Below are 17,774 nucleotides of genomic sequence, written 5' to 3' on the forward strand. Positions count from 1 at the left end.
ATCTCTCCTCCATTGCTACCTCATCTGTCCTTTCTGTACACATTGTATTCCCCAAATTCCAATTCTGAACAGCTTATATCTGTGTGACACCATGTCTCTGATATCCTAACAATATCTGCCTTTGATGTCTTGACCAGCACTTCAAATTCATCAAATTTATTTACTACACATGTGTATATTCCTAGCATTGGTGTACATGCAAGTATACACACACCTGTTCTTACTCTTATCTATGCAGTGCAAGAATCACTTTCATCTCTGTCTGAGACCATTTTTAATCTGTTACTCTGCACATCCTCCCCCTCAAAGCTAGCAGTTTTCCAACCCGTCTAACTAACTATATATATTTTTTTGTCCTCGCTTTTTCCCATTATATATGGGGTCAGCATTTTTTTTTTTTATTTATTGTTTTGGCATGCAATTTTTACGGCTGGATGCCCTTTCTGATGCCAACCCTCAACTCTTTATCCTGGCTGGGGATATGTGCGGTGGTCATTCCCTGACCTTCCGCATCCTCCATATTTGGTGTCACGGGCTCAAATCTCTGTCTAATCAAGAAGCGTGCGTACGCACTACTGCTCCTGCCCACGGAGGCGCCTAATTATTACAGTGGAATCTCATTAATACAAAGTTCAAGGGACCTAAATTTTCACGTTTTGTAATAATGAGGTCCCCCAAAAGTGTCAATTTTTTTTTTTTTTTGGTACATACTGTATATCTAATAATAATAATAATCTCAAAAATAAATTAATAAGATAAAATAATAAAATAAAATAAAAACAAAAGCTTTGTCTAACAATACAGTAATAGGAATAATGTATTTTTTAAAGATTTTATTTTATTTGTAAGATAAACTAAGAGAAAAGCAATATTAATGGAAATGGAAATATTGTACAGTATATATTTTGATATATACAATATTTTAGTATCACAGTAAAAAGAATTACAATTTTAATATAAAAGGAGACATACACACCATTAACTTTTTAATAAATTAATCTAATTTAAAGAAAGAATCCAATGTTTGCACAGTTTTAGTCCTATATGCATTTTTAATTACAGCACAGACATTATCAAATGCAATAGTTGTTTCTTTATCAACGTTACTGCAGGCTAACACATTCTCTATTACGTTCAATGCATTTTGGGCATCTTTTTTTAGATGGCAGTGTGCATGCTTCTTCACTTTTGCTGTCGCTGGTAACAAAAACATCATCATTTTGTTTGGTACCAAGCACCTCTTGTGGTGTTGGCATTGCAGTGGTAGCAACTTCATCCACCGTCACAAACTCTTCAAATTTGCCAACAAATCCATATGCTCCTTCAAATTCCTCCATTCTTCACTGTTGCTATCACATTCGTCTGCTGGACCATGTTTTTCGATGATGTTCTCTCCAAAGCCACTCTCTTTCTGAAGCAATTGATTATTACCACTTGATGTAATACTTTTCCAAGCCAAGATTAGGGATAGCATCCAAGACATTCCAATTTGGCTGCAAATTGTTCCCTCCTTCTATGTTGCGGATCAAATACCTTATCAGGCAGGCTCTATATACTCTCTTAAGGTTATAAATAATGCCTTGATCCAGTGGTTGCATTAAACTGTGGTATTGAGGAGGTAAAAACAACAGCCGTATATTTGTCGACTTAAGTATCTCGGCAAAATATGCTGTAAAACAGTCTAAAATCATCAAAATGTTCCTTTTTTTTGAAGCCACCCTTCTATCCAATTTTGATAACTGAAACTGAAAAATTTTGAGCGTAAGCCAAGCACTTCTATTGGCCTCATAATCACAGGGAAGTTGGTTAACTGCTTTAAAACATTTTGGCTTGGAAAACTTACTAATCACGACTGGGTGTAGTTTTGTACTGCCATCTGAATTGCAGCATATTAGAACAACGAGGTTTTTGTTTACTTAATTTTCCACCATGACAAGACTCTCCTCGAACAGCAAATTATAAAATAAACCTGTCTCGTCAAGATTAAAAATATTCTTTGCCTCATGTTTTTCAAGGAGGGACCATACAGAACACAACCAGTCTGTAGCCTTTTTTTTTTGTCAACTAATCCAGACTCACTGCAAACATTTTGCAAATCAAAGTTATTCCTGTCTTTAAATCTTTGGAGCGAGCCACTGCTGCATTTGAAGTTGCTAATCCCATGTTGCTGAGCTAGATAATTTGCCTTTTCTTGCAAAAGCAGACCTGATATTGGCAAATTACATGTACACATTTGTTGGTACCACTTGAAAAGTTTTTCTTTAAGAAAAAAAAAAAATTCTATGAATAGCATATCAACTGCCATTTTTTGGAACAACTTTCTTTCATACAAATTTTGTACATATTTCTTGAAAATTAGTCTACAAAAATTAAAGTCCAATGTCAACAAATATCTTCTTTCGTTTTCTCAACTTCCAACCCAAGCACGGTACTAGGTACTATAGGTTTTAATACCTCTCATGTTTGGGGTTTACATAAAAAAAAAAAAAAAAAAATATATATATATATATATACAAAGGGTACTAGGAAAGTTTTGCAATATGACGCAACAATGAATCATAGGAAGCTGCTTGTTGCTGCATGTTGAGACATGTTCATACGTGCATAGTAGCCGCCGCACCAAGTCGATGGGCTCAGTTATTCATTAGTAGTGAGAGTGTAAAGTGCTTGCGATGGCATCGTGGTCACGAAATGTGATAAGGACAGTTTTGCTGTATAATTTCGTGCGTGGTTTAACCATAGACCAGTGCTTAGAAGAAATGACTCTTGCACTAGATGATGATTGTCCACATCGTACAACGATATTCAGGTGGTATAGAGAATTCCAAAGGGGAAATTTCACTCTGGAGGATTCTGAGAGGCCGGGAAGGCCACGAACATCAGTTACGGAGGAAAACGTTACTGCTGTGAGGAAAATGCTTGACGAAAACAGGTGAGTGACCTACCAACAGATAGAGGATACTTTGGGCCTAAATGCGCCAGCAATTCGTTCGATTCTGCAAGATCATTTGCACGTGAAGAAACTTTGTTCTCGCTGGGTGCCGCATCAACTGACTGAAGAGCAGATGACACGACATGTGACTTGGTGCCGGGAGATGTTAAAAAAGTTGATAAGGGACAATCTCGGTATGTGAACAACATCGTGACAGGTGACGAGACTTGGCTGTACTATTACGATCTGCCGACCAAGGCTCAAAACAAAGTTTGGGTCTTTGATGATGACGACACACCCATAATTGTCAGAAAATCCCGATCTGTAAAGAAGAAAATGATAGCTGTATTTTTCAAATCGAGTGGAATTGTGGAACGTGTCGTTTTGGACACGCAGAAGACAGTCACAGCTAAGTGGTATACTGAACAATACCTGCCTAAAGTCATTGGATCTATGAAGAACCTGCGGCCAAAGTCAAGAATGGACACCTGGTACCTCCATCACGATAATGCTCCAGCTGACCGCGCCAAAGCCTGCACCGAATATTTGACCACGACAGGACTGAAACTTCTCGAGCACCCTCACTACAGTCCAGACCTTGCTCCCTGTAACTTTGCACTGTTCCCGCATGTGAAAATGAAGCTAAAAGGGAGGCGGTTTTCCAGTGATGAGGACCTTCTACGGGCTTGGGACAACGAGCGTGCTTTACTCCCTAGTGAAACTTGGCAGAACTGGTTTAAAGATTGGTTTCGGAGGATGGAGAGGTGTATTGAATGTAGAGGAAATTACTTTGAAAAAATTAAATAAACAAAGCTGTATTGCAAAACTTTCCTAGTACCCTTTGTATATATATATGAGGTATAAACAAAACCTTCAGGGATTGACATTGTATCTTGAAATTGCTTCACTGTAGCAAGTTGTGACCTGTCCCACATGTTCAGTAAGTTGTCCAGATATAACACATGTATAACAGTTTATCCAAATTGCATATTGAATAAAAAGTGCTTTATGTCATTAGGAACCACAAGGTTCTGAATGACTGAATCCCAGTTTGATACTCTTGTTTTAGAACATATATGCATGCATAAATCAAGTTTTTTTAAAAGGGATTTTTTTTTACTAATTGTGTATTAGTTTGTGTAATCATGTTAATGGTAATTTTTTTCTATAAAAAGAAAGATGGAGAAAAACTGAGTTTTTGCAAAAAAAAAAAAAAAAACAATGGAGAAACTCTCTCTCAAATTATACTACAATGGTGAGATTGAGAAGGGTCAAAAGAGATGCATTTTCTGTGGTAAATTAAGAGCTGGCATTTATGCAAAGTAGAACAAATGCAAGGAAACAGTACATAAGTTGAATTTGCACGATTAAATACAAAAAATAACTAATAAATGAATTTTACCTTTTCAAGTGCAATTCTTGCATGTGTTTCATAAACATGAACTGTAAAACTGTCACGAACACACTGCACCTGCAAAAATAAATAATTAAGATAACAAAGAGCATTCATTACTTGCACGAAATCAGATAAACATTTTACAACTGTTCTATTTAAATATGAAATCAGGATTAAACTATGCTCATCATTAAGACTCTTATTAAAAGAAACATACCAACTGCATGGTACTACACTCAGGGAAGTGGAGAATGAAAAAGACCTGGGGGGTAATTGTGCAGTCAGATATGAAGTTCTCTGAGCAGTGCAGACCATGAAGTCTTATCAATGATATATATATAGGAATTTTGCTAGCAGAGACAAGGAGGTGATTATTCCTTTCTATAAGGAAATGGCCAGGCCACAAATTGAGTACTGTGTACAGGTCTGTAGGCCTCATTTTAGGAAGGATGTAGAGTTGCTAGAATGAGTACAGAGACAGGCAACAAGATTGGTGAAAAGAACAAAGGGGTGCTCTTGCCAAGAGAGGCTTAAGTTCTGCAAGTTGCAGCATCTGGAGACTAGGCGCCTCCAAGGTGATAACGCCTTGAATGGTTTGAGCAGGCTCAATGCTGATGGAATTCTTCCGCTTTCTCAGATTATGAACCTGAGGGGCGCATAGATTCAAATTGAGGAAAGACAGTTGTAGAATAGATGTGTGGAAGTTTGCCTTTAGCCAGTGGGTGGTTGATCACTGGCTAAAGGCAAACTTCTATCTGTGGTGGAAGTTGATAGCTTAAATAAATTTAAGCCTGAACCAGACAAAGTTTTGGACCAAATGGATAGGTGAAATGAAGGTTTTTTTTTTTTTTTTTTTTGCTGCTGATGCTGTATAAGCTTGCTTTCTTGCCTCATAAGCCTCAACTAATGCTAACAACAACATTTGCACAATGATGACGGGCATTTTAGTTTAAGTTGAGCTTGGAATTTAAATAAATAAATTTAAAAAAAAAGAAAAGAAATTGACATTTACATAAAAAAAAAAAAAAAAAAAATGGTTAAACAAAGCACATGGATAGCACATTTATTGAAATATGCATAAATGTTGGGTTGTTCCTAATAAATGTTGGTCATGAGGCACCAGTAAAGTACGTCCTTGTTAATTTGATAGTGGATTATTCAAATTTAAAGTATATGGTATGGGTGTTTATTGGCGCATCAGCTGCTATGGCTATAGTGCGCCTATTCGTAGTTATATCAGAAAATAATAAAGAACGTAACAATTCAAATTCATTTCAGTTCTGAGAGCTATTCATAAAAGATTATACACTCTAATTTGTTTCAGAAAGCAGAAAAGTTCCTTAATATTTGCCTCCTCTCCTATGATATGATGTAGTGTCAGCGGTTCTTGAAGATTAGCCAGATTTTGAAGTGTTGAAGTACGATGTGGTTGATAGTGTGGACAGTCAATCAAAATATGTTTGACTGTTAGATGTTCAGAGCAGTGTGAACACTGCGGAGGATCATTGCCGGTGAGTAAATGGAGGTGAGTCAGATGGGTGTGCCCTATTCTTATCCGTGCGAGTACCACTTCTTCTCGCCGAACTTTCTGGGTGCATGAGTGCCATAATTTTGGGTCCTGTTTCAATTGAAAAAGTTTGTTATTTGTTTCTTTATGCCATAGCGCTGTCCACTGTGCATGGTATGCTGTTTGTATTATGATATTATAATCAGATGCTGGAATGAAGGCAGAGGTTAAGTCTAAGGTTGATGGATTTTTAGCAGATATATCAGCTATTTCATTTCCTTTTATGCCTGAATGTGCCGGAATCCAGCAAAACTTCACTAGTTGTTGACGGTGGTCAATTTGCAATAGCAAACTCTTGATTTTAACTAAAATATGGTGATTCTTTTGAGAGGGATTCTGCATTGCTCTAACTGAGCTGAGAGAGTCAGTGTAAACTATATATTTTGCAGACGGGTGCAGAGTCAAATTTTCTAGAGCTAATTGTATTGCATACAGTTCTGCTGAAAAGTTGGTATACTCAGGTGGAAGAGAAGCTGATATGATAGCAGAGGGAAACACTGCTGCTGCTCCAACAGTTGAAAGAGATTTGGAACCATCCGTATATATCGGCAAGAAGTCAGCACAGCTTTGAAGATGGCTAGCATGGAGTTGTTGCACATTCAGTGTCGGTAGGCGATTCTTTCCCCATTGGAGAAAATAAGTATCACAAGTTAGTTGAGGAAACGGGGTCCACGGAGGATGAGAGTAATTCTCTATCTGTTGCCTATTGTGGAGAGGAACATTCCAGTTCTGTGATATTTCAAGAAGCCGTAGGCCAGCTGGTCGGATTTTACCTGGTTTATTTCTATAGAGATTAACTAGTGGTTGATTAAAAAGGTATGGCTGAATAGGATGCAAAGAGCAAGTCTGTATTTTGGCTGCATATTTAAGTAACAGCATTTTTCTGCGGAGATGCAGAGGGGGCTCATGAGCTTCAATGTATAGGCTCTGAGTTGGAGATGTCCTATACGCACCAATTGCAATCCGCAGTGCATTATGTTGAATAGGATCCAGCCAGCGTAGTACACTCCTTCGGGCAGAATCATAAACTGGAGCACCATAATCTAAACGGGATCTGATCAATGCTCTATATAAGAGCAGCAAAGTTGTACGGTCTGCTCCCCAAGAATGGGCAGATAAAGCTCTTAGCATGTTGATCTTTTTGAGACAGGTAGTACGTAATAATTTAACAAGCTCAAAGAAGTTCAGCTTACTGTCCAGGATTAGTCCCAAGAATCTGATATTGCTGGCAATCGGAATGGTGGTATTTGATATCCGAATTTCAGGATCCGTATGCAGTTTGAGTCGATTGCAAAAGTGGATCGCAACTGTTTTTTGTTGGGAAAGACTATATCCATTGCGCTCAGCCCACTTTTGTACTTTATTGAGAGACATCTGCAATTGCCTTTCAATAGATCTCATATTCTGTGAATGGCAAGAAAGAGAGAGATCGTCAGCGTAAAGGTACGCCTCTACAGTATTTGGAAGTTCTTTTGTGATAGAATCAATTCTGAGGGCAAACAGGGTTGCACTCAAAACTGACCCTTGTGGTACTCCTTCTTCTTGCAAGAATGTAGTAGAAAGGGAATTTTGATATCGCACCTGGAAAGATCTGCTCTTGAGGAAGTTCTTAATGAATATAGGCAGGTTGCCACGGAGACCATGATTATGGAGGTCACGGAGAATTCCATAACGCCAGGTAGTATCGAATGCCTTCTCTATATCTATGGAGACCATAACTACGTGTTCGTTTTTAACAAAGGCATTGCGAATTTCGGATTCAGCCTTGATCATCAGATCAAAGGAGGACCTGTTTTGGCGAAAGCCATGCTGACTATTACTTAGTAGATGATCGCTTTCAATGATCCAAGTGAGTCGACTGTGGATCATTTTTTCAAAAATTTTACCGAGGCAACTGGATAGAGATATTGGTCTGTAACTATTAGGATTGGAGGGGTCTTTTCCAGGTTTCAAAAAGGCCAGAACTGTAGCATGGTGCCAAGAAGTGGGATAAACATTTCCCAGGAAGATTCGGTTAAAAAAGGCTAGCAGCATTTGTAAGTTTTCCTCATCAAGGTGCTGTAACATAACATAATATATCCCATCTGGCCCAGCGGCACTGTTGCGTGTTGTTCTGATGGCTTGCATAAGTTCACATTTTTGGAGTGGCTGGTTATATGGAAGTAGCAGTGAAGTTCGAAAGTTGATGTGTCTCTGTTCTGTGGTGCTCTTGGTTTTCTGAAATTCCGGAGAGTAGGTGGAAATAGCTGAGACGTGAGCAAAAGTTTTGCCTAAGGCATTTGCTATATCCAGAGGAGCAGAGACGTCTAGACCATTGCAGGAGAGAATTGGGGAAGGAACAGTTGGAAACTTCCCGGAAAGCTGCTAATTTTCTTCCATATTAATCGTGGGTTCATGTTTCTATTGATAGTCGATGCAAACCGAGTCCAAGAATCTTTCTTCGCTTGTCTTTGAATGAGACAAGCTTTTGCCTTTAGTTTCTTGTATTTAATAAGATTAACTGTAGTTGGAGTTCGACGAAATAAATTCCATGCTTTATTTTGTTCTTTCTTAGCTTTTGTGCATTCCTCATTCCACCAACAGTTGAAATGGCGTCGAGTCTTGGAATTTGATATTGGAATTGAGCTTTTAGCTGCAAATAAAAGGCAGGAAGTGATATAGGCGGTAACTTCATCTATGGGATGTAGTTGTATAATTTTTTTGTGCAGTGTGATTGCTGACTGAAATTTGTCCTAATTACCTTTAGAGAATTTCCATTTCCTGCAGGGTTCATCTAATGGTGGTTGAGTAGTCATCAGATTACAAACAATTGGAAAATGATCGCTGCCCATGGGATTATCCACAGCGGACCATTGCATGACTGGAAACAGTATCGGGGAGCAAATCGATAGGTCAATGGCAGAAGTCTGTCCATTAGGTAACTGTACATGGGTGTGCGAACCACTGTTAAGAAGAGTGAGGTTTTGTTTTTCCAGTAAAGTTTCGATCAGTCGGCCGTGTCTGTCTAATTTAGTTGATCCCCATAAAGGGTGGTGGCCATTGAAATCCCCTAGCAGGCAGATAGGGGAGGGTAGCTGTAATAATAGTTCCTTAAGATCATTATAAGAGTAAGTATGATTTGGTGGGAGATAAACTGAGACTAGAGTTAAAGCAGTCTGAGTAATCAGACGCACAGCGACAGCTTCGATTTGGGTTTGGAGAGTGATTTGCCTAGCTGGAATCCTTGTGTTAATTAAAATAGCTACACCACCACGAGCAGAATTGGAAGTATTTCGATCTAATCGATAGACTGAGTAGTTTTTTATGGAAATGGAAATTTGAGGAGTTAAATAGGTTTCTTGCAGGCAGAAACCAACTGGAGAGTAGCGGTTAATTAAGTAATGAATGTCATCAATGTTGCCACGAAAGCCTCTGCAATTCCATTGCAAGACGTTAGGCATTACTTGAATTTAGAAGAAGAAGCTGTACCTGACGTGGCTGTCTTATGTCGTTCTGGCTTTGGTTTGTCTCTTTTTGGAAATGTAGGGCGACCTGTGTCCATATCTTCTTCTTCTACAAATATTTCCAGAACCGGATCTTCCAGTTTGGATGAATACTCTGAATGCATCGATGTGTCCTGAATAATCTTTTTTGTAGATGAATTAGCATTATTTGAAGTAGTAGCAATCACTGGTGGAGGAGGAGATTTTGTGGAATCTTAAGAGGCGTATTACTGAGTGCTTCAGGGTATTGGACTCTTGCTGAGAGAGGACAGCTCGAGCCCAGTCGGAGATTGATATGTTATGTGGAATGGTAACATCAGTTTGCGTGGCTATTGTCTGATATTTTTTTACGATACTGGCATAGGTACGGTTATGTATAGTGGGTGCAACTAATTTTCTTGCTTCCTGATAACTAACTTTATTTTCAACTTTATATTGCATAATTTTTTTCTCTGTTTTCCATCTCTCACATGTCTTAGAGTAGGCCGGATGGTTGCCTTTGCAGTTGGGACAGATCATTTCTTTCACTGAACAATCACTTTGAATGTGATCAGAGGATCCACAGTTGGGACAAACTGGGTTGCTTCTGCATGTCGTTTGAGAGTGTCCATACTTTTGGCATTTATAACATCTCAACGGATTGGGTATAAAAGGACGAGTGCGGCAAAGAAGATATCCTGCTTTTATTGATGAGGGCAGATTTGGACTGTTAAAGGTGAGAATTATATTTCTGGTGGGTATCAGAATATTGTCTCTTTTGACCATAATTCTTTTTACAGCGATTACATTTTGTTCCTTAAGTTCTTCTTTAATTTTTTCCTCCGTCACATTATCATCAGGTCCCAACTAGATATTACACCCTTTGATGTATTTAGGGTTGCATGTGGAGTTACGTTAACTGGAATACCAGCAAAATTTGTCATTTTTAGTAGTTTTTCAGAATGCCTGTGGTTTAGAGTTTCAACAAGTAAGTCCCCTGATTGCAGTCTCTTAACTGTCTTGGGAGACCCTGCAATACTTTCCAGATGTTTTTGGATTAGAAAAGGGGATAGCTTACTGAGAGGCTGTTCTGATAGTGAGTGCATTATTAAAAATGCTGGTAAGTCTGTCACAGAGGGATTTTTTTTCAACCTCTTTGCTTGTGACAAATCATGTTTATGTTCAGTATCTGGCCGACAGCTTGTCAACTCTATAGTTGGAAACATATTTTTTTCCATGTTGGCTCCTCTTAGCCCCTGGCAGATGAACTTTTCTGCCAAGGTTACCGGCCCCGCCACGGGGAGGCAGGAGCAGTGCCTGGTGTGACCAAGCGAAGTTAGTAGTGATTAGTCTATTAAATATGAAAAAAGAAAGGTTACTTTCCTTTCTTGCTCTCAATCAGTACTTTTGAAAAAAGAGCTGCTATTAAATAAAAGGATTTATTAAGGAGAAGAACGTAAAAGAGAACTAGAATTCACCTTTTGAGAGTCGCAGTGAAAGCACAGAGAAATCGCTCAGTCACAATCGCTTGGCACCCGGGGCCAAATTTAAAGTATTTATGTCACTACCACTCACTAACCAACAATATAATATTCATTTTAAAACAGATTATTTTGAAATATGTCTACAGTGAAATTCAAAACCTGAACCGCAACTTGCAAAATAGCTTGAGTAATTTTAAAAAAAAAAAAAGACTGCCAAAGCCAACTAAAAGCAAACATCACATAACAAAATTGGATAGAGCTATAAAAATTTTGCTATTTTTTGCCAATAAAATTACCAGCCTATAAGAAGAAAAGAATAAATATTATAAATTACCAAATGGAACTTTTTCTTCCACCGCATCTGCTACATCTATTTCTGCCAATGGCCGTTGGTAGCACGTTGCTAATTTATATCACAGAAATTCCTGCTATAGGAGCTGGTTTGCCTTCCATGTTATGTTACAGCAGTGTTTCAGGGTGGGGTATGTGTTTTTTGTTTTTTTTAGGCCACTGGCAATGACAAAACGATGTATCAAATTTTATCGATATCATAAAAGGATACCTTGCTCTTAACATGTTTCTTGCGCAGAGTCATTGTTAAAAAATTTTCAATGCAGTACGTGACTGCTTATTTCTAATTGCAACGGTTTTACATGTAAGTCAGGCATGCTTCACTCTTGTTGTTAGAACTAGTTTTCCCCCTCTGCATGCATTATAGCTGCATTTCATAGCAATTTTTACAGCCCATATGCTTGCTGGTAATGACAAACTAATGTGTCGTTATTAAATTTCCAAGCAGTAGTCATTTTTTTTTTTTTTTTTTTTTAATTCTGATCAGAGCTGTTTTACAGTGACAGTTTGACTGTTAATTGCCAGTGACAATTAACAGTCAAATTTTTACCAACAACAAGAGCCATCCCTTGGACAGGATGGGAAAAAAATTAAGCAGTTGTGCTTACTCCATAACTGATACAACCACACTGTCACACAATGAATTTCGACCAACAGAACAAGAGGGTAACTCGACATAAAATAATAGTAAAGGAAAGTGAAAGCAAACAGAAAAGTAACAAAATTTGTTGATTGGTCATGCAAAATGTGTGGTTGGGTAGTTATGAAATGCAAAAAAGAGGAAGAGGTTATCACCTATTTTTGCTTGAACTGATCCACCCCTCTCTACATACAATTACACAATATACATATAATATTGCATATAATAAACACTTACTTTAACATTATATACATCAGACTGTACAACTAGTAATGGGGGGGGGGGAAAGAGAGATTCAATCCTGTTTATTATGTGACAGAAATTCAATTTCTACGTAGCATAATTGTTGCCTTAATTATCTACCTATAACAAATTTTTTTCTTAATTCTCATTTAATACAGTCGAACTTGGTTATAACGAGCACGCAAATAATGAGATCACAGCTGTAACGAGCAAAAAGCCATAATGATTTTAATTTACATGTATTCCCATACAATTACTCATTGCTATAACGAGCATACTACACAGATATACTGAACAAATTTTGGTAACTATGCAAACATTCTTAAGTGCTCAAGTAGTCAAAAAAACCTGCATATGATTAGCGGCAGCTGGGAAGAATAACCTTGTCCTTCCCAGGGCTTCTAAGAACTTTCTATGCAGATCACTATCATTTTAAAGTAAAATCAGTTAGAAACAAAATCTACTAACAAAGGAAAGTGTCTCTTGATTAGCGAAAAAGTCAAAATTATTTGTGAATCAGCAAGTGGTGCAAAAAAAGTTGAAGTGTGTAAAACGTTTCTTTGTCCTCTTCAAGTGTATCGACATTGTGGAAGAATACAGATGTTTACATATCGACACTGGAAAAGAACATAACCAAAAAAATAAATAAATAAAAATTTAAAAAGTGCAAGGTTACAAACATTGATGAAACATTTCCTCAATGGTCCACTACACAAAGAAGTGCTGGATTTTCAATAGATGGTTCGATCTTGAAGGCTAAAGCAGAAAAATTTGCTAAACAATTTGGATGCAACAATTTTTATGTAACAACTGTTGGATGGATCAATTTAAAAACCGACATAACATTGTTTATGCAAAAATTAGTGGAGAATCTTGATCTGCAGATCCAATAATGGCAAATGAATGGATTGACCGTGTTTGGGCAGAAATCAGGAACGATTTCAATGACAAAGACATCTACAATGCTGACAAAACAGGACTTTTTTTTTATAATTTTATACCTGAAAACATTTAAATTCAAAGGGGAAAAATGTGTTGGTAGAAAAAAGCAAAGGCTCACTTGCTGGTACTCGTATGCGGAAATATATTTGTTATCGGAAAATCGTTAAAACCTCTGTTTAAAAAACATAAGGAAACTTCCTGTGGATTACACTGCAAACAAGAGAGCTTGGATGAATTCGGATATTTTTCAGCAATACCTAAATGACCAGAATAAGGAGCTATTCAAAAAGAAGAAAAAATTTTTGTCACTTGATAACTGTCCTGCACATCCACAGATTCAAAATTTGTCCAACATTAACCTGGTGTTTCTGCCTCCCAATGCAATATCAATTTTACAACCAATGGATATATGTGTAATCAAGAGTTTGAAAGGATTTTATAAAAGATTTCTAGTTCTACTGTGATCAGTCAAAGAGAACAGAAATTTACTGAGTCTATATCGATATTGGATGCTATAAATTTATTGAATGATGCATGGAGCAATGTTACTTCAGCAACCATATCGAATTGCTTCAAGAAACTGAAATTAAATTCAAATGGTGGATGAAGAAGATGGAAATGAAGAAAACAACTTACTATTATCAGAATGGTAATTACAAGACAACATTGTAGGTTTTACAGATAAAATCGATGAATTTGTACGAATCAATCACAATTTATTAACTAGTGGTCTTCCTACAGAGAGTGACATTGTAGATGCTGTGCTCAACGCTCAACAAAGATGATGATGATATGACAACTGAAAGTGAATCAAAATCAGTGCCGACAAGCTCAAGGTGCAATGGACACAGTCGATTTTTCTGAAGGAACTGAGGCAAGTAATGAGACTTTTAATGCTTTGAGTGTTTTAAGGGGAAACTTAAGAAATATCAAAATGAAATCTTTAAGACTCACTTTAAAATAAACTGCACTCTATTCTCCAGGGCTTGAAGCCACTCCAGCACAGACGAAGCTAGGTGCAAAGAGATTTCCAGAGTGAGGACAGACTTGATCAATTGTGGCTATCCAACCCACATATTGGACAAGTGCTTATTACAAGCACAGGAGCTCTCAGTCCACCCAAGACCACCATCAACTCAGGACAATGTGCCTACCACCTACATTCCCTACTATCCGGGCACATCTAGCAAGGATAAGGAGGCAATGGTCAGGCCACACCTTGATACAGGTCTGAAGGCCTCATTTTAAGAAGGATGTAGAGCTGTTGGAACGAGTACAGAAAAGGGCAACAAGATTAGTGAATGGAACAAAGGGTTGCTCTTACGAAGAAAGGGCCAGATCTCAAAAATCCTCCAAGAATACCACATAAAATGCGTGCAGCTGCCTGGTAGAAACTTACTAAGGCATGTTGTCTAGTTTCCGACATAAAGGCTCCGGTTACCCCTCTCTTACACAGTGGTGAAGTATACCGCATAGCCTGCAAATATTGTGACAGCTGCTACATAGGAGAGACCTCGAGATGTCTTCAAGACCACCTTGCAGGACACAACAGATTGATTCGCCTTGCTGAGACTGACCAGTCTGCAATCGCAGAACACTTCTGGCCGACCCACCATGACCTCAATCCCAAGCACAACTATGAAGTGATTGACCAGTCCCCAACACTTTCGTCACCAACTCTGGTTAGATTCACTTAATAATATTGTGTAATTCGAGAGCCATGAACAGCTGCAAAGGCATGAGACTACACCCCATCTTGGAAACAACTGTTTTGAGTCTAGATAAGCGCTGGAGGCAAAAACTATGCATGTCCATGCAGCAAAAATTAAAACCAGTTTAATGGTTGAATGGCCTACCTCGTGCCCTCGCACACCTTACTGCACGCACAACTCTGTGTCCGGTAAAATAATTTTTATCTCTAAAGTTTCCATTCTGTTAGAATTTGTTGACAAAGAGGCACGTTCAGCCTTGAAAGCTCCAAGCTATTTAATTAAAGTTATATTTTACTGGATATATACGTTATTATTATTTCTCATGTACAATGGATTCCAATACAACAGGTCCATTTACTCTCTGAGGTGCCTCCATAGCCAAGTGGGCAGGAGCAGCAGTGTGTAGCTGTTCCTGCTCGGGGGTTTGAGCCCGTGACCACCAAATACGGAGGTTGCAGAAAGGTCAGGGAATGACCAAAGCATATCCCCCCCCCCCACACACACAGAGCAATATGGCCTTATTTTGGTTTTTAGGAGCATTAAGTTGCTAATGCTCCTAAAAAACAAAATAACAAACTAACAAATAACTCATCTGACAACGCTTTTCAACCACATGTTGTGATCACAGGAATGAAAATTACCAAATAAGGGTGAGCACAACACCCTTATTCGGTAATGGGATTATTTGTCTTCAAGCATGCATGTAAAAGATCATGAATTGGAGATTAGATATGGCCAGCAAACACTAACAGAACACATTTTACTTTATATAGTACAGTCTGTCCTCGTATAGCACGATAGTTGCGTTCCTAGAAACTCTCGTGCAATGCAAAATCATGCAATATAAACAACAGGCCCTATGGGAAAAGTAGGGTTAGGTGCCGACCACCCAAGATTGAACACACATTTGGAACCAAAACATTACCAAACACAATAAATAATCGGGTAATTTTAATCGTTATAAAATACTTACGTATTTTATAACGATTAAAATACGTAATAAAAATAATATTATATTATAATAAAGAATTTTTAGTATTTTTTAATACTAAAAAAGTATTTTTTACGGATAAAATACGTATTTTATTCGTAAAAAATGTATTATATTAAATAAAATAGTTGTAATAAAATACTTACGTATTTTATAATACGTAAGTATAAATTATAATACTTAAGTCGTAATAAAATATTGCTAATGCTTTTGCTTCTATCGTAAGCAAACTTGCTTTTTGTTTGATTTTCTATCCAAAGAGATGACAGCCGTTCCATCTCTTCCAATTCTTTGTGTCTTAATCTAATGGATTTTAATTACACTTTGAGTTGTTCCCGCTATGAAAGTTGTTTTTATTTTCTCCGAATTCTTTGTAATTCTCTGCGTTGTCTCATTTAGGTCTGTAGCACGTGCAATATCACATGGTCTTTCATTTCGCTCAAAGCATTTCACAATTTCATATTTTTTCTCTATCGACAGAAGCGGACTGGCCATAAGCCTTACGGGGGGAACCACAGTGGGCCGGAGGCCGGTGTGATTTTGGCCATAAACCGTAGTATGAGGCCACTACAAATTTTCCCGGGTAAGAATTTTTGACCCAGTCCGCCTCTGTTTATCGATATTGCTTCTTTTTTTTTTTCTCTCTGAATCTGCAGTGTCTTAGCCAGGACGCTTCCTTTTCACACCCTTTAAGTATTTTACTAATTTTTAGGGAATAAAGCACAATTACAAACGAGGTGGCACGCTTGATACACAGAAACAAAGCTGCGCGCGTGTAGCAACTGAATAAACAACACCGTAAAGGCCGAGATACACTATTAACACCTCACATTTTATTAAAGCACATTTCTGGGGGTTACTACCATAAAACAATAAAAACAATTTCCAGTTGCGTTTCTGCTAGTGGAATCTGTTATAAACTGGTAGTAAACTCCATCTAATTGCATTTGCGATTATATCGATAGCTGGAATTGTGTTGGTTTTTACGTTATTATGGTGAAATGTGTTTCCCTTTCACTGATATAAAACACATAAATACATTTTCAGAATCTTCTTCGTTCCTATCGTGTTGCGTTCAGTTGGGGTGATTCCGCATTCGACTGCCATTTCTTGTAAACACAAAGGCGAATCGTGTATAAGCGAATTCGGTTTGTGTTATATAAGATAACATTCCCCTATTTATAAATCGTGTATGATCGAATTCGTGTAATGCAAACACGTGTTATACGAGGACCGACTGTATCTATAAATTGTATGCATTCACAGTTGGTTTGCTTCTGGTATTTTTTTTTTTTTTTTTTTTTGGTAAGATTAAAAATTAGTTATCAGCAATCCCTTCATCTCTACAAGAATAACTTACCATTGCTTGTAAAGCCCTTTAATACTTTCTGCTTTTATCAATGTGAATTAAATTACACCTTTGCAAATGGAAAGGAAGTGGCATAGTCACAACTGCCTCAGAGAATATGGAACTATTCATTAAAAGGAAATTCTGAAATTTAAGATGATTCAAATTTCTTCTTCTTCATAAATTAGATGTGACATATGTTGTGGCCAGAACTGTGTTGTTTTCTACTGTATCTTTGCAGATTTGCCATTCTTTTTTGTTTTGGTTTCAATAAAATTTATCACTACAGCTCTGCTCTTCTCATTTTGGTCTGGTCAAATTATTTTCGATCAAATTAAGCATGGCACTGGCTAGCTAGTAAGGCACATTGAACAGATGAGCTTTCTCACCTACCTTCCAAGATAGACTACTCTTCCTTTTCATGTCAAGAACCTCAGCCAAGTGTTATTTGATTTGTAGACTAATTTGCTTTCTTTGATTATTTAGAGAAAAAGAGTCAACAAAACAAGCCTGCAGATTCAATAATCATAAACCAGAGTCCCATCATATACAGTGGATTCTGGTTATTTTGGTCACCGGTTAATTGGGGCAGCTGTTTATTTGGGGCAAATCTTAAAAAACAGAAACCAATCGAGAAAATAGCCAGGGTTTACTTCGCTTAATTGGGGCAGGAGACCGCAGCACTGGAGATTACCCTACGATTGTCT

The 17,774-nt window shown here is 37.7% G+C and overlaps 1 protein-coding gene across 4 annotated transcripts in view; it reads right to left on the reverse strand.

Annotated features, from left to right (window-relative positions):
- LOC150076627 (uncharacterized) overlaps window positions 1-17,774 on the reverse strand; it is a 404,400-nt gene that overhangs the window by 65,446 nt on the left and 321,180 nt on the right. For all 4 annotated transcript variants that reach the window (XM_090386197.1, XM_090386196.1, XM_090386195.1 and 1 more), the window contains one exon: window positions 4,335-4,403. In XM_090386197.1, coding sequence (XP_090242323.1) covers window positions 4,335-4,403 — 69 coding nt within the window. The remainder of the gene's footprint in view (window positions 1-4,334; window positions 4,404-17,774) is intronic.

Source organism: Mastigoproctus giganteus, chromosome 12 (genome assembly GCF_048544385.1).
Source record: "Mastigoproctus giganteus isolate SK-2022 chromosome 12, ASM4854438v1, whole genome shotgun sequence".
Taxonomy (NCBI): domain Eukaryota; kingdom Metazoa; phylum Arthropoda; class Arachnida; order Uropygi; family Thelyphonidae; genus Mastigoproctus; species Mastigoproctus giganteus.